Source organism: Sinocyclocheilus rhinocerous, unplaced genomic scaffold, assembly GCF_001515625.1.
Source record: "Sinocyclocheilus rhinocerous isolate Xijiao unplaced genomic scaffold, SAMN03320098_v1.1 scaffold2083, whole genome shotgun sequence".
In the NCBI taxonomy this organism is placed as follows: Eukaryota; Metazoa; Chordata; class Actinopteri; order Cypriniformes; family Cyprinidae; genus Sinocyclocheilus; species Sinocyclocheilus rhinocerous.
In genome coordinates this window covers 582273-609093 of record NW_015666157.1, presented here as the reverse complement: position 1 = coordinate 609093, position 26821 = coordinate 582273, and the positions used below count along the sequence as shown (strand labels likewise).

At 38.9% G+C, this 26821-nt stretch overlaps 2 protein-coding genes across 6 annotated transcripts in view; one reads left to right on the top strand and one right to left on the bottom strand.

Annotated features, from left to right (window-relative positions):
- Nucleotides 1-16471, top strand: part of LOC107731754 (1-phosphatidylinositol 3-phosphate 5-kinase-like) — a 19998-nt gene extending 3527 nt beyond the window's left edge. For 2 of the 5 annotated variants that reach the window (XM_016542922.1, XM_016542920.1), the window contains 38 exons: nt 595-766; nt 1508-1715; nt 2891-2917; nt 3084-3167; nt 3262-3400; nt 3481-3638; nt 3772-3883; nt 4709-4856; nt 4944-5111; nt 6192-6254; nt 6937-7066; nt 7325-7505; nt 7581-7655; nt 7734-7841; nt 7961-8101; nt 8278-8404; nt 8718-9934; nt 10326-10426; nt 10564-10635; nt 10835-11006; nt 11123-11301; nt 11418-11531; nt 11620-11728; nt 11824-11978; nt 12069-12165; nt 12279-12339; nt 12420-12560; nt 12661-12781; nt 12874-12969; nt 14097-14180; nt 14274-14368; nt 14480-14539; nt 14756-14932; nt 15051-15154; nt 15250-15378; nt 15509-15770; nt 15852-15926; nt 16032-16471. In XM_016542922.1, the coding sequence (XP_016398408.1) occupies nt 595-766; nt 1508-1715; nt 2891-2917; nt 3084-3167; nt 3262-3400; nt 3481-3638; nt 3772-3883; nt 4709-4856; nt 4944-5111; nt 6192-6254; nt 6937-7066; nt 7325-7505; nt 7581-7655; nt 7734-7841; nt 7961-8101; nt 8278-8404; nt 8718-9934; nt 10326-10426; nt 10564-10635; nt 10835-11006; nt 11123-11301; nt 11418-11531; nt 11620-11728; nt 11824-11978; nt 12069-12165; nt 12279-12339; nt 12420-12560; nt 12661-12781; nt 12874-12969; nt 14097-14180; nt 14274-14368; nt 14480-14539; nt 14756-14932; nt 15051-15154; nt 15250-15378; nt 15509-15770; nt 15852-15926; nt 16032-16147 (5778 nt within the window). In that variant the 3' untranslated portion in view covers nt 16148-16471. Of the gene's footprint in view, nt 1-594; nt 767-1507; nt 1716-2890; nt 2918-3083; nt 3168-3261; nt 3401-3480; nt 3639-3771; nt 3884-4708; nt 4857-4943; nt 5163-6191; nt 6255-6936; nt 7067-7324; nt 7506-7580; nt 7656-7733; nt 7842-7960; nt 8102-8277; nt 8405-8717; nt 9935-10325; nt 10427-10563; nt 10636-10834; nt 11007-11122; nt 11302-11417; nt 11532-11619; nt 11729-11823; nt 11979-12068; nt 12166-12278; nt 12340-12419; nt 12561-12660; nt 12782-12873; nt 12970-14096; nt 14181-14273; nt 14369-14479; nt 14540-14755; nt 14933-15050; nt 15155-15249; nt 15379-15508; nt 15771-15851; nt 15927-16031 lie in introns of all 5 variants that reach the window. The other 3 variants (XM_016542923.1, XM_016542921.1, XM_016542919.1) reach the window with 2 other exon arrangements.
- A 1498-nt stretch (nt 16472-17969) lies between these two features.
- Nucleotides 17970-26821, bottom strand: part of LOC107731742 (serine/threonine-protein phosphatase 6 regulatory ankyrin repeat subunit B-like) — a 27192-nt gene continuing 18340 nt past the window's right edge. The window contains exons 14-27 of the mRNA XM_016542900.1: nt 26220-26294; nt 25788-25899; nt 25417-25488; nt 24726-24927; nt 24559-24646; nt 23910-24027; nt 23604-23823; nt 23433-23520; nt 23260-23343; nt 22154-22299; nt 21960-22042; nt 21320-21399; nt 20993-21084; nt 17970-20681 (exon numbers count right to left, since the gene is read on the bottom strand). Coding sequence (XP_016398386.1) covers nt 20437-20681; nt 20993-21084; nt 21320-21399; nt 21960-22042; nt 22154-22299; nt 23260-23343; nt 23433-23520; nt 23604-23823; nt 23910-24027; nt 24559-24646; nt 24726-24927; nt 25417-25488; nt 25788-25899; nt 26220-26294 — 1705 coding nt within the window. The 3' untranslated portion in view covers nt 17970-20436. The remainder of the gene's footprint in view (nt 20682-20992; nt 21085-21319; nt 21400-21959; nt 22043-22153; nt 22300-23259; nt 23344-23432; nt 23521-23603; nt 23824-23909; nt 24028-24558; nt 24647-24725; nt 24928-25416; nt 25489-25787; nt 25900-26219; nt 26295-26821) is intronic.

Genomic DNA, 26821 nt, shown 5'->3' with positions numbered 1-26821 from the left:
CCACAGTGCAAAGTTGATGTATTTCCTCAGCGACCAGCACGGATCAGCTCTAGGCATGACAAAGCGGATATTGTCCTCTTTTGGAAGACCAAACTAAGTAGTTTCGCTTTCACAACGAAACACACAGCGTCTTCACGACATGGCGGCGGCGGCAACAATACTACAGCGAGAATAAAAGTTACGCCTTCTTTCTTTGTGTGAACATTTGGGCGGCGTTATGCAAATCTTCTCACATCGTGACGTAGACATGTGGGGTGTGTTAGAACGAGCCGTTTTAGGTAGGCGTGGTTGACTCTTAACTTTTATAAAGAATATCTCTTTGGATTTGAGACTTTAGTCTTTGCAACTTTGCAGATCTTCTTTATGCACCAAGAGCTTGTAACACTTCAAAGAGAAAGGAAAAATTGAAATCGCATCATATGACCCCTTTAAAGCGTCATGGCAGAGCATTGAAGTCGACTAGTCGATTAGTCAATGCAACCCCTAGTTTATACAGATGAGCCTAAGCTTATAGACAAAAGAGCCTACCCACATTCTCCAGAATACACCACAGAGTACAAAAGTGGTGATATTAATCATGTTTTTCTGTTCCAGGACAGTGATCTGAAACAGTACTGGATGCCGGACAGCCAGTGTAAGGAGTGTTATGACTGCAACGAGAAATTCACAACCTTTCGACGCCGTCACCATTGTCGACTCTGCGGTCAAATCTTTTGCAGCCGATGCTGCAACCAGGAAATTCCTGGCAAGTTCATGGGCTATACGGGTGAGTGTTGTTGTGGTGTTCGCTGTGGGGAGCAAGGGTCTCATTCTGACTGCTGGTTTGTAGCCTCTTTGAAGAGGCGTTCGACAAGAAGATGAGCAGCTATTTCAGATTGAAGTGTAAGACTACCTCTAGCATGCTGCGTGTGTTTGCGGTGGTTTGACATTTTTGGGTTTTGATTTAAATGGGTTGTAGAGTGACTTTTGAACTTTGTGGACTAACTGGTTTGATTTTGAAAAAGGTAAGAATGTGTGTCTGTGCACTTTGACCTTTTAGGAGGAATCGGTACCTACCTAAAAAGCTAAAATTTTTCTTCAGTATTAATTTGGCAGATATTTTATGCTGTAGACTCATTTGAACAATTTTGATTATGACGATCAGTTAGACTACATTCTCTGAGAAACTGTTACTTTGGTTATTCTTATATTCAGGTTGGTTTTGGACCTTTAGCTGTAGACCTTTTCAGGGTACACTAGACTGTATCTATTTGATAAATGAAGTTAACCAACTAACGTTATACATACCCTTTTGGTTTCTGTACCCAATATTTAAAAAATGTACAAATGCAATAAAAATATCGGTATCGGTATCGGCAAGTACCAAAAATAAAAGTATCGGTATCGGGCGAGTACTGGAAAAAGTGGTATCGGTGCATCCCTAGTTCAAACTGATCTCTGCCAGGGATCTTGGTTGTCCAACTTCTCTAATCTTGTCTCTTTTGGCTTTTTTCCCCACATACTGCAGGTGATTTACGGGCTTGTACGTACTGTCGTAAGATAGCATTGAGCTACGCTCACTCAGCTGACTCGAGCTCCATCGGAGAAGATCTCAGCGCCCTGTCAGACTCGCCCTGCTCTGTGTGTGTTCTGGAGCCCACCGAACCACGCACACCTGTGGGGGGCCGCAAAGCCAGCCGGAACATCTTCCTGGAAGAGGACCTGGCCTGGCAAAGGTGAAAACACAGAGAGAATCAGAAATTGGGCGGGGCATAAGGACATATCACTATCTATTCCATTGTTCCTGCTCACTTTACCTTATCCCTCTGTTGTTTCTCTGCTATGTTTTAACTCTGCTTTCTTACCATGATCATTGTTCTCGCTGTTTATCTCTTTCACTTGAGGATTGTTGGAGGATTGGCCCTTACAGTCCCATCTAGTCAAGTAGCTGCCTGATGATTTAGGATTTTTCTTCTGTTCCTCATCTAAAGCATAGAAACAAAATGTGTAGTTTACAAATAAAATGGGATGTACAAGGAAAAGTGTACAATTTAGATGTTGTTTCTTTGGATGTTTATATCCATTAAAATAGTTTGCTGTTAAAATTGTTTTAAATGGAGAAAAGCTTGTTGCTATAAACAAAGTTAAGTTTCAGCCCCAAAAATCATACATTTAAAAAAAAAAAAAAAAAAATGTTGAGAAAACAATTAATGCTTAATGCATGAAAGTAATGTTACAATACAAAAAACTCACTGTCCTAAAAAGTAAAATTTTCTTTATGCAAAATGTAATTTGGTAACAGTTTATTTTAAGGTGTCCTTGTTACACGTTACTTGTACTTACTATTATAATAACGATTAATTATGCATAATTACATGCAAGTAACCCTAAGCCAAACCCTGATCCTAACCCTAACCATACAGTAAGTACATGTAGTTAATTAATATTACTCAGTACTTAAATGTCTAATTACACTTTAACAAGTATTTATTTTTTACTTTTTTATTTTTGGAGTAAAATATGATCTGGGCATGTTTTCTTGGGATTCACCTTGCTAGCGTCGTGGACTGGCAGACAGTATTTAGACAGGGTGGACAGACACATATTGTTTTTTCATATGTTGTAGTCACATCTCCATGCGGTGTATGTTTTTATTGTACTGTAGTCAGTGTTTACTCATTTATGAATTATTATTGCCACCAAGCTTTTTAATCTGACAGTAAATCATTCCAATTAGTTTTTGCATTCAGGACGGAATTTCCCCCTTGACATACCAAATTACGTAAAACAGTCACAGGATTACTGTAATGCAAATTAACTTTAATTCTCTCCACTCAGCTGGCTCCTTCTGCTCATGTGTTGTGAGTCTGTCTCAATGCTCATCTTTTCTCCTTTCTCTCTCCATGCATAGAAAAAATTCCATTGGGATGAGGAAGAAGTGAGTTTTAGTGTTACTTTTGTTTTGCATGACCTCCTAGTGAACTCTGTGTGTGACTCTGTTTCATGCATAGCTTGAGTGTCATTTATTTATGTAGTATTTCAAAGGGGAATGGTTAAGCTGTTGCTGAGGTTTATTTGTGTGTGTATATGTGTGATTACTCTAGTCATCAGGAATCTCAGAACAGTGGTCTCAGTTCCAGACTTACAGCAGTCCAGGAGGATATGGGCAAGTCACCAGCCAGAAAAAGGTGTTTATTGTTTATTTTAGTCAAAGATATTTTTGTTCATTTCAGCACTTATTTTTATAGACTATAAATACAATATTTTATTTAATGTGTTAAGGTCAGCTAGTGTGACCAACCTGTCCTTGGACCGTTCTGGCTCAACCATGGTTCCTGCTTATGAGAGTTCGGTTAGCCCACAGAATAGCCGGGCCCTGTCTAAGATTGACCACAGTGAAGAGGAGAGAAAGATCCTTCTGGTAACAACCGTCTTTTACAGGTTCTTCCTCAACTTTACTTCACTTTCGAGTTGTTATTATAACAGCTGGTTATCTTGTAGGATTCTTCTCAACTTAAAGATCTATGGAAGAAAATTTGCCACAACAGTACAGGAATGGAGTTCCAGGACCATCGGTACTGGCTGCGCACTTACCCCAACTGCATTGTGGGTAAAGAGCTGGTCAACTGGCTCTTACGAAATGGCACTATTTCAACTAGGTAAGAACCAATAAAACTGGTTTTGACCATTTTTTTATTTATTTTTTTCGTTTCATTACAACTTCAAGCATGGTCAGATGCTTAATTGTATGCTATTGAATTGTTTTATTTCCTCTCGGTTCTTCCGACACAGAGCTCAGGCCATAGCGATTGGACAGGCTTTGGTAGATGGCCGCTGGTTTGACTGTGTCACTCATCATGATCAGATCTTCCGTGATGAGTATGCCTTATATCGCCCCCTTCAGGTGAGAAGAAGTATTCCGTGGCAGGTTTATATTTGGACAGTTGTTTAACCCTTGTTGTGCATCCTTTGGGACAATTTTGTCTTTTAAAAACAAAATTTTTTTTTTAATCATTTTGGCTATGTTAAAGGGACAGTTCACCCAAAAATAAAAAAATTAAAATTGGCCATTTACTCTCCCTCAAGTTTTTCCAAACCTGTATGAGGCAAGAAAAGAAGATATTCTGAAGAATGTTGGTAAACAAACAGTCGTCATTGACTTCCATAGCATTTTTTTAACCCTTTAAACCCCAGTTAATGCTTAGTAAATGATAAGCAGATTTTTTCTGGATTATTATACAGTCTTGGAAATGTCAATGATTAGCAACAACATTCATTTTGATGCTTTTTTTTTTTTTTGTGCGTTGTCAGATTTAAAAAAAATTATCATTCACACACAAACACACACACACACAAATTTCACAGTACGTACATACAAACCACACTGACATCCATACCAATACATCCACACTATTATAATCAAATGACTTTATTTCAATTCAGTTCAATTGGCTTTTTTCATTGCTTTAATGGGTTTCAATGGGAACAATTTTGTTCTTAAGGTCGTAAGTGTAACTATTTTTTGTAAATGTTGCAATGTTAAAATCCTGAAAATGAATGAATTTTTGGTAATTACAGTCAGGACTGATGTTGGTAAAAGATCTGAAAAAGGGTGAAAGTGGAAAAAATAACGATTCTGATTTGGATTGTGTATTGTGAAGAGAACTATACAAAACCAAACTGATTTAGATTTAGTCATCACATTACTAATGTACTTGTTGAATTTCAGAGCACAGAGTTCTCAGAAACTCCTTCTCCAGACAGCGAGAGTGTGAATTCCTTGGAGGGACACTCCGAACCTTCATGGTTTAAAGACATCAAGTTTGACGACAGTGACACTGAGCAGCTAGCTGATGACAATGACTATGTCACACCGAGTAAGTATCCCATGAATGTTAACGTCCTATAGCAGTCAGTAAATCATTGCCTCGCCAACTTGCTGGCCCCCTCTCACAATTTTTCAGATTCGGCCAGCCCCAGCAAAAGAACATCTGTCAGCAGTTTCCACTCTGCAGTGGACAGTGACTCAGCCGCCTCCATCAACATAAACGTGGAGCAGGACAATGTCAATTTCCACATCAAGAAGCAGGCCAAGTACCCACATGTGCCTCCTTACCCAGCCGAGCAAAAAAGTATGGAGCCCCATGACCCGTTCACCCCAGAAACCGACATCCATGCACCAAGTGAGGAGAGGCGGAGAGGCCCATTGGCCATCCTGGTTTGCCTCAGTCTGCTTCAAAAGCAGCACTAACTCACTGGCTCTGTTCCAAACCCTACTGAGCTGCCTCACTCTACACAGCTACCTAGCTAACTCCAAAGACACCTCAATGATGACTTATTAAAGGTGCAGCAATTTAACATTCAGGGTCAAAGAGTAGGTTTAAAATGTGCAAAAAAAAGTCTTGATTTACAATTTAAGTTATGAACAATTTAATTAAAATATGTAAAAAAAAAAAAAGATAAATAAACAGTATAACGAACTCTTTAATAAGCACAAAATTAATTGTATTTATTATTAATTTTAATTGTTTTTAAACAAATTATAACTGATAAAAAATTTTAAAAAATCTGGGATTATGCATTCTGGTATTGCTTTATGCTTCAAGAATACATGTGCCACTGCCTTAGACTGAAGCTAAAATGAGGCATCTTATGAGACAGCCTAACTTTACTGCTTTATATTTGTAGCAGGCTTTACATCAGGGCATAGTGTTGATGTCTTTAAATCTGATCTACTCTAGGTAGACAACTCACTATGGTGTGGAACAGAACCAATGTCTTGCTGATCTGAGACTCACCATTCAATACTAGTCCGACCCTCCAAACTATAATTAACAATTGAAGTAACAGCCCTAACTATGGCATATATCCAGCATGAATGATTTTTTTCCTTCCCAGCCTCACATGGTTTCCCTTCCCAGTACAGCATTTCATATTAATACATTTCCAGTTTGTCATACTACCTCACAAGCATGGCTTGCTGCTACAGCATGCGTGCCTCACAGTTGCAAAGCAGTGACACTGACTTCCACTTCCTCAAAATTACTGTTGAAGCTAATTCACTGTCATGTACCAGACTGTGGCATGGTTTTATAGCAGCATTTACTCTAATTATTATTTATTTTAATTATATGTTAAATCTATATAATTCAGTGTACTCTGATGTCTACAGCTGGCTGTTCTGTCTCACATGCACTCTCTCTCTACGTCAGTGGAAGTCCTGCTCTCTGAAGATGGAGGTCAGCATATATCCATCAGTGATGCCTTCATTAAAGGTAATCGTTTCTCGCATCCTTTATTGTAGTTTGTTACAATACTTCCATTCAAAAGTTTGGAATTATTAAGACATGTATGGTTTTGAAAGTTGAAGCTTAAAGTTTAATTCAAAATTTCGGTGAGTAAAAGCAAAAGGACAGAATGGTCAGAAGAACCTAAAGATGGTAACCAATTATAAAAGAGTATTATGAATAGATAAATCAAAATTTGATCTGTTGTGGAAACCATTTGATCATAAGGTCTGTCGGAAATTCCCTACAAGCAAATCACACCTATGGGAAGTGCAACAGAAAGCATGGGATGAAACTTCATTCTAATTATTTTCATAAACTGACTGCTTTGGCATAAGGTCTGCAAAGTTATCATTGCTGCATTTTTCAATGAACAGAGAGTTTGAAGAACAGCACTAAGTAGATAGAGTCATTTGGAAAAGCGCTATATAAATTAAACGTATTATTATTATTATTATTATTATTATTTGTAATAATAAATGTCTTTAATTTGTCTCTCTTTTGTAAGTCGCTTTGGATAAAAGTGTCTGCTAAATGCATACATGTACATGTATGTACTTTTTGTCAATTTAATGTGTCCTTGGTGAGTAAAAATAACAGTTTATTTCAAATATGGTATAGTGTGCATGACCTATTGTCTCACCAATGCTAATGGGTTTTTCCTCTGTAGAGTCTCTGTTTAACCGGAGAGTTGAGGAGAAAGCGAAAGAGATGCTCTTCACACCTCTCGGCTGGCATCACAGCTCTCTGGACCAGCTGCGGGAAGAGAACGGGGAAAAGAAAGCGATGGAGCGTTTACTGTAAGATATGAGAGGATTGCTATTTTTAAAGCATAAGATGTTATTTTTAGGTTGGTTTATTTCTATTAATGTACAATTAGGAGCAAAATACTTTAAAAAGAAAGTGGTCGAAAAATGTAATAATGACATGGTATCATTAAAATACTATAAATATAGTTCAGTGTCTACTTTATGGTCACACAAGCATCACATATAAATCACATGTTTAATGAGTTTAGGGACTTTTGGAAGCACACATGATTAATGCTTCCTCTTCAGGTCTGCTAATCACAGCCACATGATGGCGCTGCTGCAGCAGCTGCTGTACAGCGAATCACTGTCTCTCTCCTGGCGTGACATCATTGTGCCTGTGGTGAGGCAGGTTGTGCAGATGGTGCGACCGGATGTGCGCAACTGCGATGACGACATGGATATCCGTCAGTTTGTCCACATCAAGAAGGTGAGGAACACAATGGATGCAAAATCGATGAATCTAGTTCTACCAGACAAATGTCTAATATTTGCTTTTTCGTAGATTCCAGGTGGAAAGAAGTTTGACTCTGCTGTAGTGAACGGCTTTGTTTGCACAAAGAATATTGCACACAAAAAGGTTTGTATTGATCAAACATTATGCCACAGAGAAGGTCATGTGATATATGTGCTAACAGTGCCGGGACTTTCTCAACAGATGAATCCTTACATCAAAAACCCCAAGATCCTTCTCCTCAAATGCTCCATTGAGTATCTATACAGAGAAGAGACCAAGTTCACTTGCATTGACCCAATTGTGTTACAGGTAAAGGCCACTAACCCCTACATGATCTCTGTAAACGTGATTTGCAAATTATCTTCAGAGAATAGACTAAAAATACAAGAATCTGAGAAATCGTTTAATTTGCAATTTGTGCTTTCCAGGAGCATGAGTTTCTGAAGAACTATGTTCAGAGGATTGCTGACGTCCGACCAAACCTGGTGCTGGTGGAGAAGACTGTGTCCCGTATCGCTCAGGACATGCTACTGGAACACGGCATTAGCCTTGTGATTAATGTCAAACCTGTTAGTACCTTCTCCAAGGCGTTGTTTAAATATTATTCATCGCTTCAAAAATATACTCCACATAGCTGCCCATTGATAATGCCATAATCAGAGAGGACATGGCAAACAGGTTTTTATGGGTTATTTTGATCTGGTTTGTGAATGTTTCAGTTCATATCTCTTTTTAATCAACACAGCAAGTCCTGGACCGTGTGAGTCGAATGACTCAGGGAGATTTAGTCATTTCAATGGATCAGCTTCTTACAAAACCTCGTCTGGGTACCTGCCACAAGTTTTACCTGCATTCCTTCCAGCTGCCAAATAGTGAGTCTTAATCTCTGTCTTTATTTCTGATGCATGTCAGGTTGAACTCTCTTTTCATTTTGATAAAAGTTGTTCTTTTTAGAGATGCAATTAATCAATATTATATTGGTTATTCATTTTTCAGTATTTGTTGATATTGGATATTTAACTGTGCATGTGTTACAGTAGTACAGTAGAACGCTAATTGTTAAAAATAATTTAATAACATTGTTCATTGCAACCATTAACAAATCTGGCATATTATTTTGTCATTTGTTTTTACTGGTAATTTAAAAAAGATTTGTAAAATTCACTTGATCATTTTTGTTTCCAGATGAAATGAAGTCCCTGATGTTTTTTGATGGGTGTCCTCCTCAGCTGGGCTGCACTATCAAGCTCCGTGGTGCTTCAGAGTATGAGCTGGCACGGGTGAAAGAGATCATCATTTTTATGGTGTGTGTAGCGTACCACTCACAGCTGGAGATCTCTTTCCTCATGGATGAGTTTGCTATGCCTCCTAGCCTGGCTGAGAGTTCCTCTTTCCCATGTCTCCTGGAAAGCACCACTTTGGAGGAAGAGGAAGATAATGATGGTTCTACACTGAGGGATGACAACCTCACGCTTCTTACAGAAGGAGACTTTGAGCCAGGGCTTCAGGAGATTATCAAGGCCCACAGTAGACAGCCTTCCATCTCAGAATCTTCTCATAAAGATGGAGAAAGCCCCAGAATAAATACAAATGGTTCAGTTGCTTCCTTCTCTGGAGGAGAGGAAGAGATTATAAAGACCTCCACACCCCTTTCATCCTTCACTTCCAGCCTTCCCCAGCCGGTGTCACCACCTTTCCTTATTTCAGACCTAAAAGAGACGTCACAGGAAGTAATTAAAGCGCCAGGTGAGAAGGAGAAGAACAAAGAGCTGGAGGAGACTCTGGTCCATTGGGACAGCACCAGCTCTGAGACCTCCCTTCCACCAACCCGGCTCTTTAGGGATCCCTTACAGGATGACACAGGCCTGTTTGTGACCGAACATGTAGCTTCTTCAGATGACCGCCTCAAATCCATCTCAGCTTTGTTTAAACAGGAGCTAAAAGACATTATCCTCTGCATTTCACCCTTTATTACCTTTCGGGAGCCATACCTGCTCACGGCTGCGGGACTGCGTTGTCCTAGCCGGGACTATTTCCCAGAACAGGTTTACCTCTCACCTCTCTTGAATAAGGACTCGAAAGAGCTGGACGGACGCCGCAAGAGGCAGCTGCTGAAAGAGTCTGGCCCGAGTTCTGGCAGCCTGACCAACGGTACTGTGTCGCACCAACGGACCATCCAGATTTTGCCCTGTCACAAACTGACAGGTGCCCGTATAATAGAGCTGCTAGGCAGCAGTCAGGAGCTGGCACGCATGCTGGCTGACTATCGTGCCCAGGGGGGGCGCATTCGGCAAAGAGAAGGAATGCAATTTCGTGAAAGCCCACCCACCAAGGCGCCAATAAAGTCAGACAGTGAAGAAGATAAAGTGGCAGGACTGAACGAAATGACCTGGGCTAATAAGGTGAGGGTTTCTTGTCTGCTAGTATGTTTATTCTGCTACTTTATTCCACATCCTGAAATAGTGAGCCACTTTCAGTGATTAGGGTGCTTAAAGTTAATAAAAAGTCATAGTCAAACTATTCATTATATAAGGTGTATTATCTTTTCAATTTATGAAGGTTTCTACTTTTTCCCCCAAAACTTTAAATGCAGAACCTTGATTTGTGTTATTTATTTTATTTATTTATTATATTTGTTTGCATTAAACATGGGTTGCAAATAACAGAGCTGAAAATTTAGCTAACATTAAGCTGCTACTCATTAGAGGCTAACCAAATGTTTCCTATAAATTGCAGAAAAACATTTGTTTGTTTTAAAATAGTAATTTAAAAATGAATTGTTTTATGTTTCAGCTGGACTGTTTAAATCCAGTCAACCATCAGAGGCTCTGTGTGCTGTTCAGTAGCTCTTCAGCACAGTCTAATAATTCCCCAAACCCCTGTGTCAGTCCATGGTAAACTCTCAGCACACTTGCATTGTCTTAATAATTTAAGATGTATTAACAATGTATGACAAAGCATGTTACGGACTATATTCTCAATATGCAAACAGGGAGACTAGGTTTTTATTGTATCAGCTATGTATTTACAGGATTGTAACAATGGAGTTTTATGGAAAGAATGACTTGACTCTTGGCGTATTTCTGGAGAGATATTGTTTTAGGTAATGTATTAAACCACACATCTATTTTTGTTTCTTATGTTGGTCATAGTACCAAAATTTCAGTAGTCAAATCAAATGATTACTGATAGCAGTTCCAATAGTACTGCAAAAAATTTATTTGCTCTTTAACACACACCTTTATTTAAATGTGTCATATTTATTGTTTATTCTGATTTTGTGTTATATGGGTGTGATTCAGACCCTCTTACCAGTGCCCCAGCATGTACTGTGAGACCCCCATGGTTCACCACATCCGGCGCTTTGTGCACGGTAACGGCTGTGTCCAGATTGTTCTGAAAGAGCTTGACTCGCCTGTACCCGGATATCAGCACACAATCCTCAACTACTCTTGGTGCCGTATCTGTAAACAGGTAACACAGGGAGCATTTGGATTAAAAAAATAAATAAATAAAAATAAACGGAACTAATGTAAGGTATTTTGTACTATAGTATGATTCACGTGAATTATTACTGTTTTTTTTTTCAGGTGACTCCTGTTGTCCCTTTGTCTAATGATTCCTGGTCCATGTCCTTCGCCAAGTATCTAGAGCTCCGATTCTATGGTCACCAGTACACCCGCCGGGCCAACGCAGAGCCTTGTGGCCACTCCATCCATAAAGATTATCACCAGTACTTCTCCTACAACCAGATGGTGGCTTCATTCAGGTGTGCATCTTCACAATATAGATCCCTTTATATTCAAATATGTCGAATATGAGTACCTTAGTACATTTTTACAAACATTTAATCTAAATGTGTTCATGCTCTTCTGTCATCTGTAGCTACATCCTAGTGAGGCTACTCGAGATCTGTCTGCCTCCTCCAAAAATCATCATCAGCAACCAGGGTCCCTCTAAAGCCAACTTGCAGCAGGACCTCAAAGACTTCTCCCAGAAGTAAGATTCCCTACTGGACGTCTCTTGCCCAGCCTCATAAACCTCCTCCAGATAACAGCTAAATTAACTAATTCCCCATCATTTGTAGGATGGCTCAGGTGTACCTGGCCATAGATGACCGTCTCACCTCTTTAAAAACGGACACCTTCAGCAAGATTAGAGAAGAAAAAATGGAGGACATGTTTGCACAGAAAGATGTGGGTTTCTTTTCAGGACTTTATTTGTGTAAATAAATTTCATTCAGAGTATTAACCAATGTCCAGCTACTTTAATTTACTATTTTTTGTCTTAGATGGAGGAATCAGAGCTTCGCAGCTGGATAGAGAAGCTACAAGTGCGTCTGCAGACCAGCACGATGGACTCGCCACAACAACTACAGGCTGTGCTGGAGTCAGTGGTGGTCAAAAAGCAGGGTTTGTGTGAGACCCTGCAGTCCTGGAACAACAGGTGAGGACTGTATTCATACTAGAGCCATAGAGACTGAAACTAAACATCTGCCATCAGAACAGTAGAACTTTTATTTCATCTTGTCTCCAGACTTCAGGACTTGTTTCAGCAAGAAAAAGGCAGGAAACGCTTATCTGTTCCTCCCAGCCCTGGCAGACACAGACAAGCCGCATCAGATGAGAGCAAGGTCAGTCATTTATTTAGCAAATCACCAAGTTGTTTGCTCAAGTAAGCCACCTCCTGGACTTTAAATAAAAGCATCTACTACATGATCATTTTTATTTGATTTTTGATTGATAGACGAGTGCTTTGGAGTCCTCTCCTCGTAACCCATCCCCTGTGGTCCCAAATGGAGAGAAAGGTGAGTTCACTGGCCCTTTATTCATCTTGAAAAAGTTGCTCTTGATTGTTGCACAGTCGACTCACAGACTTTTCTCACAGAGGACCGTCATCTCAACACTTTTCCGTCAAGTTCAGGGTCTTCCTCATTACTTCAGTTACCGTCTCCGGCTGAACAAGCTTCAGACGTCATCACGAGCGGACCATCTTTTCCTGATCAGGACTCTGTCAGCATCCCAGACGGTAAACTTACTTTAGACACTTCCTTGTGTTTGAAATCACACATAATCATCCCACCTGCCTTTCTCTCTCTCTTCATCTCTCTACTTCTTGTACTGTTCAGACATGTTTGATGGACACTTACTTGGTTCCAATGACAGTCAAGTAAAGGAAAAGTCCACCATGAAAACCATCCTTGCCAACCTGTTACCCGGCAATAGCTACAATCCCATCCCTTTCCCTTTGTAAGGCTGTTATGATATTATGGATACTAAAAAGCAAACTAATGATTTTCTTTCTCAAGCTGATAAAGGTCTATTTTTTTCTGGTATGTTAGCGACCCAGACAAGCACTATTTGATGCATGAGCACGAGAGAGTTCCTATAGCCGTGTGTGAGAGAGAGCCCAGCTCCATCATTGCCTTTGCACTCAGGTACAGCTTTTTGTACATGTATAACTACAAATTGGATCTGAAAATGTTGGTTTTAATATCCAAAAAAATCTCAATATGTATGTATTTATTCTGAAATGGCTTAAAAGGTTTTATTTTAGTATTTATTTTTATATATGTTTATTTATAGTTTTGTTGTTCAATCAGAGGAACCGCCATTTCAACAAAATATCCATTTTTCTTGTGAACCAGTTCATTTAAAGGGGTGGTTCACTGGTTTTTTTCTAGGCTTGATTGTGTTTATGGGGTGCAGTCTAACATGTGTTAATGCTTCGTTTTTTTTAAAACGCATTATTTTTCACATAATTTACCTTTATTCCACACCGCTCTGTCCCTTCTCTGAAAAACGCACTGATCATTTCCTTCTTTTATGAGTCCCCTCCCTTGGAAATAGGCGATGGGCTCTGATTGGTTAGCTCTTTTAATATACGGATTTATCCTGATTAAAGCTTTAATACAGTACGCCAACTGCAATCCATGTTTAACGCTTCTCATAGCTATGTGAAAATAAGTATAATTATAACAGTTCATTGTTGGAGCTGAACTGAATGAGAGAGAGAGAGAGAGAGAGAGAGAGATGCAGAGCATGTGCAGAGCAGGGGGACGCGAGGAACAGTATTAAGAACCGCTGCTTTAGAACATTGATTTTGAAACTTGTGAATCCATTAGAATCGTTAGAAGACAGAATCGCGATTCATATATGAATAGATTTTTATGTGCACCTCTAGTTTTCTCTTCCTCTTCTCTAAAGCAGCGCAGCATGGCCTCGCCCCCTTTGCTGCCATTTCCCGAGGGCGGGGTTTATCTGGGTTTGTGACGTCACACACCCGGGAAGTAACTTCTTGTAGTCCCTACCAGCCGTTTTTGTAGGCATTAAACTGCCAGAATTTTTAAAGACGATATCTACGTTTGCATTGAACTTTCAGCTTCGTAACATTGCTGATATTGTTTATGCTCAAACAGCAACATTACACACTAACTAATGTTAAAAAAGTGAAATCGCAATCAACCACCCCTTTAAGTGGACAGTTTAAAATAACTGATTTCTGCATATGAATCAAACTTCTCAGCAATTTAAATAAGACATTATTATAATTTCCATCATCTAGCTGTAAAGAGTATAAAACTGCCCTTGAAGAGCTTACAAAGACAACAGCAAAGACGGGAGGTGATGACATATCTCAGGCCATTAGGTACATCAAACACTCATTTCCCTCATTGGCTTTATTGTCTCTGTGTATATTTGTAAACCAGCGAGCTGATTTTCTCTTTTCTGCCATCTATAGTTTTGGAGAGAGCAGAGCAAAGAACAGCCCAGCCAAACCTAGTGACATCAGCACATCACAGCTGAGCCGCAGCAGCGTTGATGCTGACCCTCTCAGTAAACCTAACCACACTTTACCAAATACTAGCCACTTACAAATACCATTTAGAATTTGTTCTGATATGGAATTTCTTATGAAACTAAATGTTTATGGGATATCTTTTGCAGAGGAGCCTGAAAGTGGAGACAAACAGAAGAAGCAGACAGGAAACCCACACATCGAGCTTCGTAAGTATCAGCCTCAAATAGCAGATTGAAACATTTAGGTAAATATTATTGACCCTCTGACATTAAGTAATTGTGGTTTAAAAACTAACCACTATGTCAGTTTTTTATCTTTTCGAAGTTTTCAAATATATTTTAGAAATAAATTATCTAATTAATAATAATAATAATAGGTATACATATAAATAAGGACATCTGAAAATCATACTTACAATGCAGAGTTCTCAGACGCAAATGCCAAGTTCTACTGCCGAATCTACTACGCGGAAGAGTTCCATAAAATGCGGGAAGCGATTATGGAGAGCTCGGAGGATGATTTTGTGCGATCGCTCTCCCATTGTGTCAACTGGCAAGCTCGTGGCGGGAAGTCCGGTGCTGTTTTCTATGCCACTGAAGGTACGACCGTGCAAGATCCTTTACGAAAGTTTTTTTTTTTATTGAGGTAGTTGCTTTTATTAAGTGAAGACTTCTAGGTTGTTGGATGTATTTTGCTAAACATGCTGTTTCTCCTCAGATGATCGGTTTATTCTAAAACAGATGCCGAGATTAGAGGTCCAGTCCTTCTTAGACTTTGCACCCCACTACTTTACTCACATCACAGGCGCAGTTCAGCAAAAAGTAAGGAAATGCATACCTTGTAGGGCTGTCTGAGGCAGCATTTTTGGCCCGTTTCAGGTTTTTCTCTCTAAACTGTCTTTGTATCTGTTTAACAGCGCCCCACAGCACTTGCTAAGATTCTGGGAGTGTACCGTATCGGCTACAAGAACTCCCAGAACAACACCGAAAAGAAACTGGACCTGTTGGTGATGGAAAACCTCTTCTTTGGGCGAAAGATGGCACAGGTACATTTATTGAGACTTTAAATTAGCAACTTAAAACGTATCTGAAGTTGGTGTTTCAGAAATACTGTTGAGTTTGGGAATTTTGATTTTCACATTCTGTTACGTGGTCTTGTTTCCTGTGTTTGTGCAGGTGTTTGACCTAAAGGGGTCCCTGAGAAACAGGAATGTGAAGACAGATCATGGAAAAGAGAGCTGTGAGGTGGTGCTCCTGGATGAGAACCTCCTGAAACTGGTGCATGACAATCCCCTTTATATTCGCTCACATTGCAAGGCCATTCTGCGTGCCGCCATCCTCAGTGACGCCCACTTCCTGTCCAGCCACCTCATCATTGATTATTCCCTGCTGGTGGGCCGTGACGATGCCACGGATGAACTAGTTGTGGGCATCATAGGTGAGAAAATCGTATCTGTTATTTTAAAATCCACATTGGACTTTTCTTTTAGTGATTGTTAAAACTCTTGTGTATTTGAAGATTATATCCGGACTTTCACATGGGATAAAAAGCTGGAGATGGTGGTCAAATCTACTGGGATTCTTGGAGGTCAAGGTACAGTTATACCTGTCTAAAACATTCACAGCCATGATATTCTCAGAAGCTGAAACTCTTCCCTCTTGTTTAAACCCATGTCTCATCTTCTTTCCTTTCTGACAGGTAAAATGCCCACGGTGGTGTCACCAGAGCTGTATCGATCACGTTTCTGTGAGGCCATGGACAAATATTTCCTTATGGTCCCTGATCACTGGACAGGTCTTGGTCTCAACTGCTGATGGACAACAAGGGAACATTACAGCTTGAAAGGGATATGCTGCTCTCTCATGTACTTTGCAGTGATTTAATGGAAGACCCACTGAAGTGCACCTTCCATTATCTGCAGTGCTGTCTGAAGCTGGGTGAAACTGAACCCCTCTCTTTCTATGCTTTGTGCACAAACTGACCAAGACCCAGTGCCAGAAGATCCACAGAGCAGACCGAACTGAAATGGCTGAACTTTTAGAACCCTGTTATGCAGTAGTGTTTGTTTATAACCTGTTAACTGTGGATGATGTAAAAGTTTATAAATGTACAGAGATATGTAATTAAAGATTATTAATACTGGTAAAAGTCTCAGTTTTATGATATTTAAATTTAGGACATCTGCCTAGTTGCAAAAAAAAACTAATACTAAGACATATCGTTAAGGACTGTTCTTTAGGGGCTTTTGCGAAAACTACATACTTCTGCATTTTCCACTCATGGATAGTCATTGGGAGTTGAAATCAGATTTTAGCTGAGCACCCAAAAGAAGTTTTTGACTGAATAACTACAACTCACACTCATGGTAACGTTCCCTATAATATAATAAAACATATACACTTGAAAAAGAGATTCATATATACCTAATAAACAACAAATCATGACAGAGACCGTTAGGAAGCGTTAATCGATTCGCAACTGGCTAACAACAACAACAGCTTACAACAAAACAAACACTTTTTAGGACTTTTCACAAATAGTTAACCATGATTTTCCCAACTTTTAGATGAATTAATATGGTCATTAATTTGAATTAAGACTGGCATAATAATAATAATGAATGGATGTTTTGGTCAGCGCGTTGGTCTGTAAATCATATAACGTTACCACAGCTTTATAATGAAACAGTTCTTCTAAAAGAGCATTCAAATATAGTTGGTATATCAATTTGAAATTGTGGGACACAGACGTAGACTGAGCAGGTAAAAATCAGGGAGGAAGCGAGTAAAAGTAAAATGTAACCCCTAACCCTAAATGTGTAAATTTTTTCTAAAGAAAATTGGTATATTTAGGACCCTTCGTCAAACTCACCTAGACCAACTTCACGTGTTTAGGCCAAAATATGAGCCAAAGGGTCCTCTTCCTGAAGACACCTTTGTATTCACTCCTCCTCTTCTAAGATGAAATTTCATGTTTTATGTATATATACATATTTGCAAATAGTCCTCGCTTTTCAACTGGGACAACGTTTTCGCCATATTAGCATATCGACCTATGATTGGTCGTAATTTGCTGCATTGCTATACTTTAAATATTTATATATTTGCCCTTTAAACTCCAAAAACCTATGTCAAATTTCGTTCTCGTTCGTTTGAATTAAAGTCACCCGTCTTTTATGGACCCAGAAATACAGGTGATTTTAATTCAATTTATTAAAAGTAAAAATGCATAATTACTAAAAAAAAAAAGAATAATTTAATAACAAAAAAAAAAGAAAATGCAAAATGATTTTCACACAGTACTTGGCCTATTATTATTTACTTCTTGTGAGTTCTGAAACAAGGAAACAAGATATTTTCTGAAAACCCCTTTTTTATCATCTGAATTTATAGTAGCAGTTTACATTTTCTTTCTTTCTTTTTTGTTGTACACATACAGTATCAATACGTGAGAGTTCATTCACTAAATGAAATCAACTTTCTAAAATGACATAATGATTCAAATTACATTTAACATACAACTTTTGATAAAGTCAGGTGGAAAACAGGCCTGCACTTTTCATTTTTGTAATAGCCTAAATGGATTTTCAAATTGATAAGAAAACAGACTACACAAAACTCTGTTAAAACATTTTATATAATAGTCATACAATTTTTATAAAAGAAACTTGAGCTGACAAAGAACCTTCAACATTGGAATAAAGGAGGAAACCATAATCTAGATTGTCACACATTTCAAAGCTTTTTTTTTCTGTTATAATACTGTTAGACTCATTCTTCTGCGTCCTTTCACTCACAATCCATCTAATTTATGAAAAGAAAATCAACCATGTGCTTCCGTTATAAGACAGCTGTGCGCAATTTTTGCTCTGGTGATGATAATGTCCATGAGCTGATATGTACAAAGACTGTTTTCTATTGTAAATCACACACTCATAGGCACAAACATCAGGACTTGGTGAAAAACATTGGCTTGCGATTGGCAGGTGTGACCCAGACTTATCTTCACATCTTCAGACTTTCATTACACTCTAATACATACAGACAGACATTTACTGATGTAATCTAACAAACTCTGAAAATGCAGAACAAGGCACTGGACACAGTGGAGAAACTGGCACATTGTGGACAAAGGCAAACAGACAAATGGTGGTTTACATTTTCATTTTGAATTTGTTTTGGTAAGTTTCTGACCAGCAAGATATTAAAACACCATCTTCACTGAAAGCTCTTTATCTTTTCAAGCAAAATAGAATCAAAATTGAAAGCAAAGAAACACTTGCTAACATCCCCCAAAAGCATGTTTAGAAATCGGTTTAAATAAAGGATTGATATTCAACCAGTGCAAAGTATTAAAAGAATTTCAGAAGGAAAGAAAAAAGAAGACAGGGAACGTTAATTATAGTCCTAGATTAATTTTTAAATGAATATTTAACCCCAAACTCACAATTCTGTCATTATTTACTTGCTCTCATATTACTTCAAACCGCTGCTGTTTTTCTGTTCATGGGACACAAAAGGAGAAGTCTTTTGAAGCAACATAATAGTTTTGTGTGAGGAACAGACTAAAATTTAAGTCATTATTCACTGATAAACTTTCCTTCAGTGAGCTGTTGGCTGCTGGGTCCAGAACATGAGTTCAGAGTCACTTGATCAGTCCAATTAGTGAACAAATAATTCTTTTAAACTGGTTCTTTTTGATAAATTGGTTGATTTGTTCGCAATTCTGTTCATTTCACTAACACAATGATCCAGAACCAACAGCTCACTGAAGGGAAATATTATCAGTGGATTACAGCTTTAAATTTGGCCTCTTTCTCATATAAAGCTTTCGTAGGATTTCAGAAAACTTGGAATACAGTATGTAGCTCTTTTGGAGGTATTTATTTGTCACTTTTAGAGCTTGACAGACATAGTATTGGTGTATGGAAAGAGCCACATTAAGATTCTTCTTGTGTTCCACAAAAACAATGACATGAGTAAACAATGGCAGAATTATAATCCTTTAAACACCCATTTACTCCTATACATAAGTGCATACCGCTGTAGTACCATTGTTATCTAAATGTTAATAAATATCGGTACAGGCTTGAGAACATCATGGTTCACATAACATGCTATGCCCCCTCACTAGAATCTAAAATTCAACCTGAATAGAAGTATTATTTGAACACTGTCTCTATGTCGGAGAAGGAACCGAGTGGCAAAATTGTCACTCTTCAAAAGCGTCAGGAGTAAATGTTTAGACCATCAAGGCCTAGAAATGTTATCTCAGTGGATTAAAAATGCTCTTTTTGCAATATAAATCTAAAGAGTCGTCTTTTCACAACATGTCAAACATAATGTATAAAGTACAACTGGTGTACGATTCAGAAATGGAGAATTTGCATTGGATTTTTCATCACATTACACTGGATTTCATGACTTTAGACTTTCAGTCTAACTAGTCTTAAGACTGAAATACACTACACAACTTTTCAAATCTGAAAAGATTTTTAAATGACTGATAATCACACACCATTAGACTTTCAAGTCATTTCGATCTGTCAACTCAAATCTGTAATACGGCTCTGACTGCAATTGCATCAACTCGTCAAGACTGTGAATCAGGGCAATATCTGGGAAAAAGTTGTGTGGTGTATTCCAGCCTTTAATTACATATAAATATTAAGTAAGGTTGGTAACAGTGACGCCAATTCCCCTGTTGTTCCAAAAATGTGATTTCTTGTTTCCTGATTGGTCCCAACATGGGTGAAATGAGGGTGACCTCCCTTTGTGCTTCCACAGGCTTTGTGCTTTCAAAAGTCCACAGATTAAGACACACCACTTCGCACTTTACATCATCATCCTTCAAGTGTGACAAGTCAGCCAACATTTGGCAATCCATCATCAATCAACCTGTGTTAAACTGATTAAAATGGCTTTCGAAAAAATCTCCTGTGCAAACAAGTGTGGCAGAACAAAAGCGTACCATATGTGCTATATGTCATAATCTCTTGTTATAGAGGCTGTGCTCCATAATCAAAAATCTGTACAACTTCTGTAAGGTTCATGACAATATGTGCTTTGAAAACAATGACCGGCGCATCTAGAAGGAGCCGGGGTCAAAATGTCTCTGAGTCCGAGTCGTTTTCGGTGGTCGTGCCCTCACTGGAGGGGCCGGAGGGGTCCCTTGGACTGCGGGGGCCTTGGGTGCTCTTGACCTGGCGGGGCAGAGATTTCAGCAGGGCGCCTGGCGAAGGAGCTCCAGAGCTGCAAGGGGAGCAGAAAGGCATCATGGTAGCCAGAATAAGAGCCAGGCAGTCAGCCACTTCCCTGCTGGGAGCGCAAGCCAGAGCAGGGGTGAGACCTGCGGGGAAAGACAGCCAAAGAGCGAGAGACAGGAAAGGGGACAGGAAAGCAGAAAGAGGTAAAAGGAGGGATGGAGCAGTGGAACAAAGGGACAATGGTGGAGAGGCGATGGACGAAAGCGGCATTCAATTAGTGCCCCGCTAGATAGGCAGCCAAACACATGGTCAGGGGCAAAAGGGGACACGCATGACATCGTCAAAGCTATGAAACACGGCCACTGCTTTTGGCAGATAGATAGAGAGATGCACATACACTGACAATCTATGCGTAAACCAAATAAGCGGATATTTTAGTTTCAGCAAGACACACCATTCTCATCTAGTACTTGAACACTGGCCCCACGAGAGAGCAGCTCTTGCACTGTCTGCTTCATCCCGCTGCGAGCAGCCAAATGCAGAGGTCTGAGGAAGTGAACGAGAAACAAGTGAGCATAAATTGCTTCTTAAATAATGTATAAGAGCATGGCGCTAGCAAAGTCAAGGTCTTGGGTTCGAATCCCAGGGAATGCATGAACTGATAAAAAGTATTCCTTAAATGTAATGCAATGCAATGCATGTTGCTTTGGATAAAAGCATCTGCCAAATGCCTAAATGTAAATATATTATGTACTATACTGTAATGTGGAGGGGAACTCACGTTTGCAGTGCAGCGTTTGTAGCGACGAGGGCAGAGTCTGGAAGTTTTCCAAGAATGAGCAATGCACATTCCTCCATTCCCTGGATAGAGAGCAAGCAGAAAGAACAGGAAAATCATCTTTAGGAGACCTCAAGTAATACATTTTCAAAAATACTGTTTGCAATGTGGGTTTTTATATCTGGCACAATTTTATTGCTTGATAATTATATGAAGTATTAATACCCCATGACTACAGTCACACACAGGTGTCTGCATTACTTAACAAGTGGAAATGTTAACATTTTTCTGTTTTTGAAAAGGCCAAACTATTATAATAAAAAAAAACAATGAATTATGATTTTTGAGTGAGTAGATATAATGAAAACCTTTGATTTAGTGAACTATGTGTCACTGATGTGAATATATAATTTCTGGGGGATCAGGAAAGGTCCACAAGCCGGGACTCAAACTCGGGATGCCTAAAGCGCAACAGCGCCATATGTCGGCGCACTACCCACAAGGCTATTGCCGCCAGTTAGTGGCATTTTGACAAAATGACATATTTTGCTTATAACAAATTATAAAAATTATTATGAAAGATCACTGCTGAAACTGAAATTATAGAGACTAATGGCCATGGCATGCAATGGGCTATACTTACGTTATTGCAGGCTAGATGGAGAGCTGTATTGCCCTTCTGGTCAGTCAGATTTAGGTTCACATTGGCACTAGTAAGTAGAGCTTCTGTTTAAAACACACACCACATTTTGCATAAGTGCATTCAGTTGAGCCCATTTTCATACTTATACAAATGAACAGGGGAATAATTCAAATAAAAAAATGGGGAATACAAACCTAAAACTTCGACTCTTCCTTTCTCCGCTGCCATAATCAGGGCACTGCACCCTGATTGGTCAACCTCATCCACAGATGCACTATGGGCCAGGAGCAGCTGAACACAGTCTATGTGGCCAGCAAATGCAGCTGCGTGGAGAGGTGTCCTGATAAAGAGGAACAGCAGTTTTTAAATAAATTGTTTCACTGATAGCTCTGAAAACAATGCTAATGATGAACATAAACAACTCATTAGAAACATTTCAATTGTCAGGACTATCTTAACTTTTCCTAGCCAAATTAGTAATGACTTTAAACAACTGGGGTCAAGGTGTATTTTAAAGTTAGTTCCTCTCAAGTTCTCAAATGTGTCTTAGTTTGACAAACAGAAAGTGTCCAAATATTTGTATCTTAATTTTTAACAGTATATATATATATATATATCCAAAGCGACTTACAAATGAGGACAATGGAAGCAATCAAAATCAACAAAAGAGCAATGATATACAAGTGCTATAACAAGTCTCAGTTAGCTTAATGCCGTACACGTAGCAAGGGTTTTTTAAATATAATAAATAAAAAGAAACAGATAGAATAGGAAAAAGAACAGAGCAAGCTAGTGTTAGAGGTCTTTTTGCTTTTGTTAATTGTACAATAAATGAAAAGAAAACAAATAGAATACAAAAAGATTAGAAAGCAAGTGTTGTTGTTGTTTTTTTGAAAACAAGCAGCAAATGAACAGAGTGCTAGTCTAAAAGGGACAAGTTTTTTTTTTTTTTTAAGAATAGAATTAGAATAAAGAGTGCTAAAGTTAGAGGGTCAAATAAAAATGGAAGAGATGTGTTTTTTTTAGGCGATTCTTGAAAATGGCTAAGGACTCCGCTGCATATATATATATATATACATATATTTAAAAAATATTAAAAACCAGTATTAAAAAAGGTAACTAAACACCTTTTTGAAAAATATATTGTTTAAAAAAATTTATCTGTGTTATTCTTCAAAATTTTTACCTTTTTTGTTATTTAATGCAGTTTAAAATGTGGTTTATTTTTTTCAAAATTCGGAAACAATACGGTACGTAATACGGTAATACGGTTTTCTCTCTTCACATATACCAAACTAACCTGCCCTTGGAGTCTTTGCAAGTTACAATCTTTGATCCCATGGCTTCAAATAAAAGGTTGGCACAGGTCTCATGGTCATTGACCCTGCAGGAAAGAGGAATCAGAGACAGACAAGTTAAAAGAAAAGAAAAAAGTGCAAAAGAAGAGTGAAAACTATCTCACAGCAGACATACACAGCACAATGTAGCGGGGTGAAGGGGTTCCCATCAAAGTGACAAAAATCTCTTTGTTCGAGTAGGACCTCCACACAACCCTCATGACCTATGAGACACACAAGCTACATTTAATTTATTGATAAATAAAAGCATCTTTTTAAACTCATAATGGAGACTGTTAAAACCAACCATAGTAACAGGCCCAGTGTAAGGGTGTGTATCCCTGGTTGTCTTGTAATGGAGGTATCGGGGGTTCAGAACATGCAATATTGAGCAATTCACTCAACCAGGACGCGTGACCCCTCGCTGCAGCCAGGTGGATGGCTGTCCGACCCCTGGAGTCCCCCAGCAGCACAGATGCCTCTAGCTCCACCAGCGACTGAACACATTCCTCCTGTCCACACAAGAGCTAAGAGAGAGAAAGAGAGAGCTTTAAAAAAAAAAGTCCTTGTACATCTTGTACTTGAATATGTTTGACAAGATCAGAAAACTCACCCCCAGGTGCAGAGCAGTCAGACCCTGATGATCAGCCAAGTCCACACTGGCCTCACGCTCCAATAGAAGAGACACAGCATCCACATGACCCCCCATTACTGCCAGCATTAGAGGGGTCCTGCAAACACAAACGCACATAGAACAAATACCCATTAAAGCACTCTCACTCTCAAGAATCTCCTTAATTGTGTTTAGATGGTTAATTTCAATCAGCTGTTACTTAAATGTACCCATGGACTTTGGGGAAGATTAATGATTGATTTTTTTCCTCGTAGCTTGGGCAAAATTTATATTATATAAATTAGGGAGTTGATTTATTTTATTTTTACTATTCATATGACGTGTGTTCACGTTTGATTATGGCATACTAATTGAGATCCTCAACATTTATTTATTGTAGAAAAATAATTATATGCATTTTAAAATTCATTAGTTGCATAGTAATTAAAAAAATAATAATTAAATGTAGTCAGCAGTTTTTTATGGGTAACAGTTTTAGCCAAATTTTTATTTTTTTTTTAGTTTTATTTGACTAAGATAACTTCTATTTGAGAAGTAAAAAAACATGACACACTCATTCCATCCCAAAATCCTTGTGGCATTATGAAGAAAGAAAGAAAGAAAAAAAGTTATTAAATGAACTACTCACTGTCCCTGAGAGTCCGCTGTATCTACCAGATCTGCATTATCAGAGTCTTCCAGCAGGAGGCGCACGCACGATGTATGACCATTCATTACTGGAAACAAACTGAGTGTATTAAATGCGGTGTAAAAAATGCACAGCTGTGTAATTTCCACCACACAGAGGTGTAATACCTGCAAGGTGGATCGGTGTACGTCCTCGGATAGTATCTTTGCTTCTCGGCGAGGCCCCATGGTTCAGAAGCGTGAGAGCGCAGTCAGTGTGGCCCCTGAGGGCAGCAAGCATTAGTGGAGTCCGACCCACCTCATCCCCCTGATCCACCTCGCAGTGACCCTCCAAGAGCACTTCTAGAGCCTGTGCGTGACCGTGGTACGCCTGGAAACAAACATATATAGACCAACTGTCTGAAAACATATCACATATATGTGACCCTGGAGCACAAAACCAGTCTTAAGTCGCTGGGGTATATTTGTAGCAATAGCCAAAAAAACATTGTATGGGTCAAAATTATCGATTTTTCTTTTATGCCAAAAATCATTAGGATATTAAGTAAAGATCATGTTCCATGAAGGTATTTTGTACATTTCCTACCATAAATATATCAAAACTTAATTTTTGATTAGTAATATGCATTGCTAAGGACTTAATTTGGACAACTTTAAATGTGATTTTCTCAATATTTAGATTTTTTTTTATACCCATACAATGAATTGTTGGCTATTGCTACAAATATACCTGTGCTACTTATGACTGGTTTTGTGCTCCAGGGTCACATATTCTATTGATAAGGTGTTATAACTTGTTTTTAGCATGTTGTTATGTGGCTGTTAGGGTGTGGTTGTACAGGTGTAAATTTGGACTCACGGCCAGATGCAATGGGCTTCTGGTTTGGCTGTTCTCCATCTCATCTTGTTGGTTCTCATCTCTGTCCAAAAGCTGAAATCAGATTTCATCTGAATTACAGCTGTTCTCATTAAACTCAATCAAAAGCTATTCTGAATTAAACTGGAACACATTCATTCTTGCACTATAAACATATGCACTGCACCAGCAGGTGGCATACAATAGGTTCCACAGACTGCAGGCATGTTTTTACAACACATGAATGAAACCACAAACTGGACTAAATTCATTTGCATGTTAGGTTACACATTTAAATCTAATATAGTTGTGACAGTAGAGTGCAGATGGAGGAAGTGCCCCTAGGCACTCACTGGACATATTTGTGTCCTCACCAGTTTCAGACAGTGTCTGTGGCCGTACGCTGCAGCATAATGAACAGCACTGTAGCCTTGTTTATCTTTGAGTGATGGGGCAGCACCATTCTGCAACAGGAACTCAAGACACCTGCACACACAAATATAAATATATATTGAAACACACACATACATATATTAAAAATGAAACCATAAGAAGTGCAAAAAAAAGATAATGTCAAGTTATGTATATGCACTACTGTGGAAGTGGAGAGACGGAAAATACACTTAGGTTGTTCCAGACATGAAATGATGAGGTTACAGACACACGCAGACACAAACACCCAATGTTTTGGCATCAGAGCAGCACACATGTAAACAGCACGAGTGACGGTGAGACAAGGAGGGGGGACACAGAATTGAGGCTGAGCAGACGTGGGCCGTTCTGCTCTTCAACTCCAGAGAACTCACAGGGCTGCCTCCTTCTCCCTCTCAGCTTGAACTCCGTCACTCTCTGGTTCCAGGACCACACGCCGCCTGCAGTGAAATCACACACACCTCACAAATCTTACTCAACAATAACTCTTTTAACAATTAGTAAAAAACTAAAGTTGTAAATTTTTTTTGAATATTTCGGAATGAATATTATATTTTGTAATTAACGAGTAAATACTTATATAAATCAATAGTTTATTAATAATATATGTATTATGCAATAACTCTGTGGTATCTTGGTATAAAAAAAAATATTATGGTTACCATCTCATTACTCATTCACAAAATTCTCTATTCTGGTGAATTCTGGCAGCTAAGCTAATTAAACTAAGCACAAAGGTGTTTCCGTATGCCATATCAAGTTGACGTCAACCCCTTGTCTTTGCACATAAACTACCCCAATGACAGGAGACTTAAAAATAGCCTGTGGTTGCCATGGTAACACAGATATATGTGTTAGTGTAGCTGCTAGCAGTCTCTGGAGCTGGGGGCTGGCACTGCACTCGATTTCACCTGCTGAAGGACTGCAGCTGCCTGTGTCTACCTCACTTAATTGGGTTAGACATGCATTTACAACG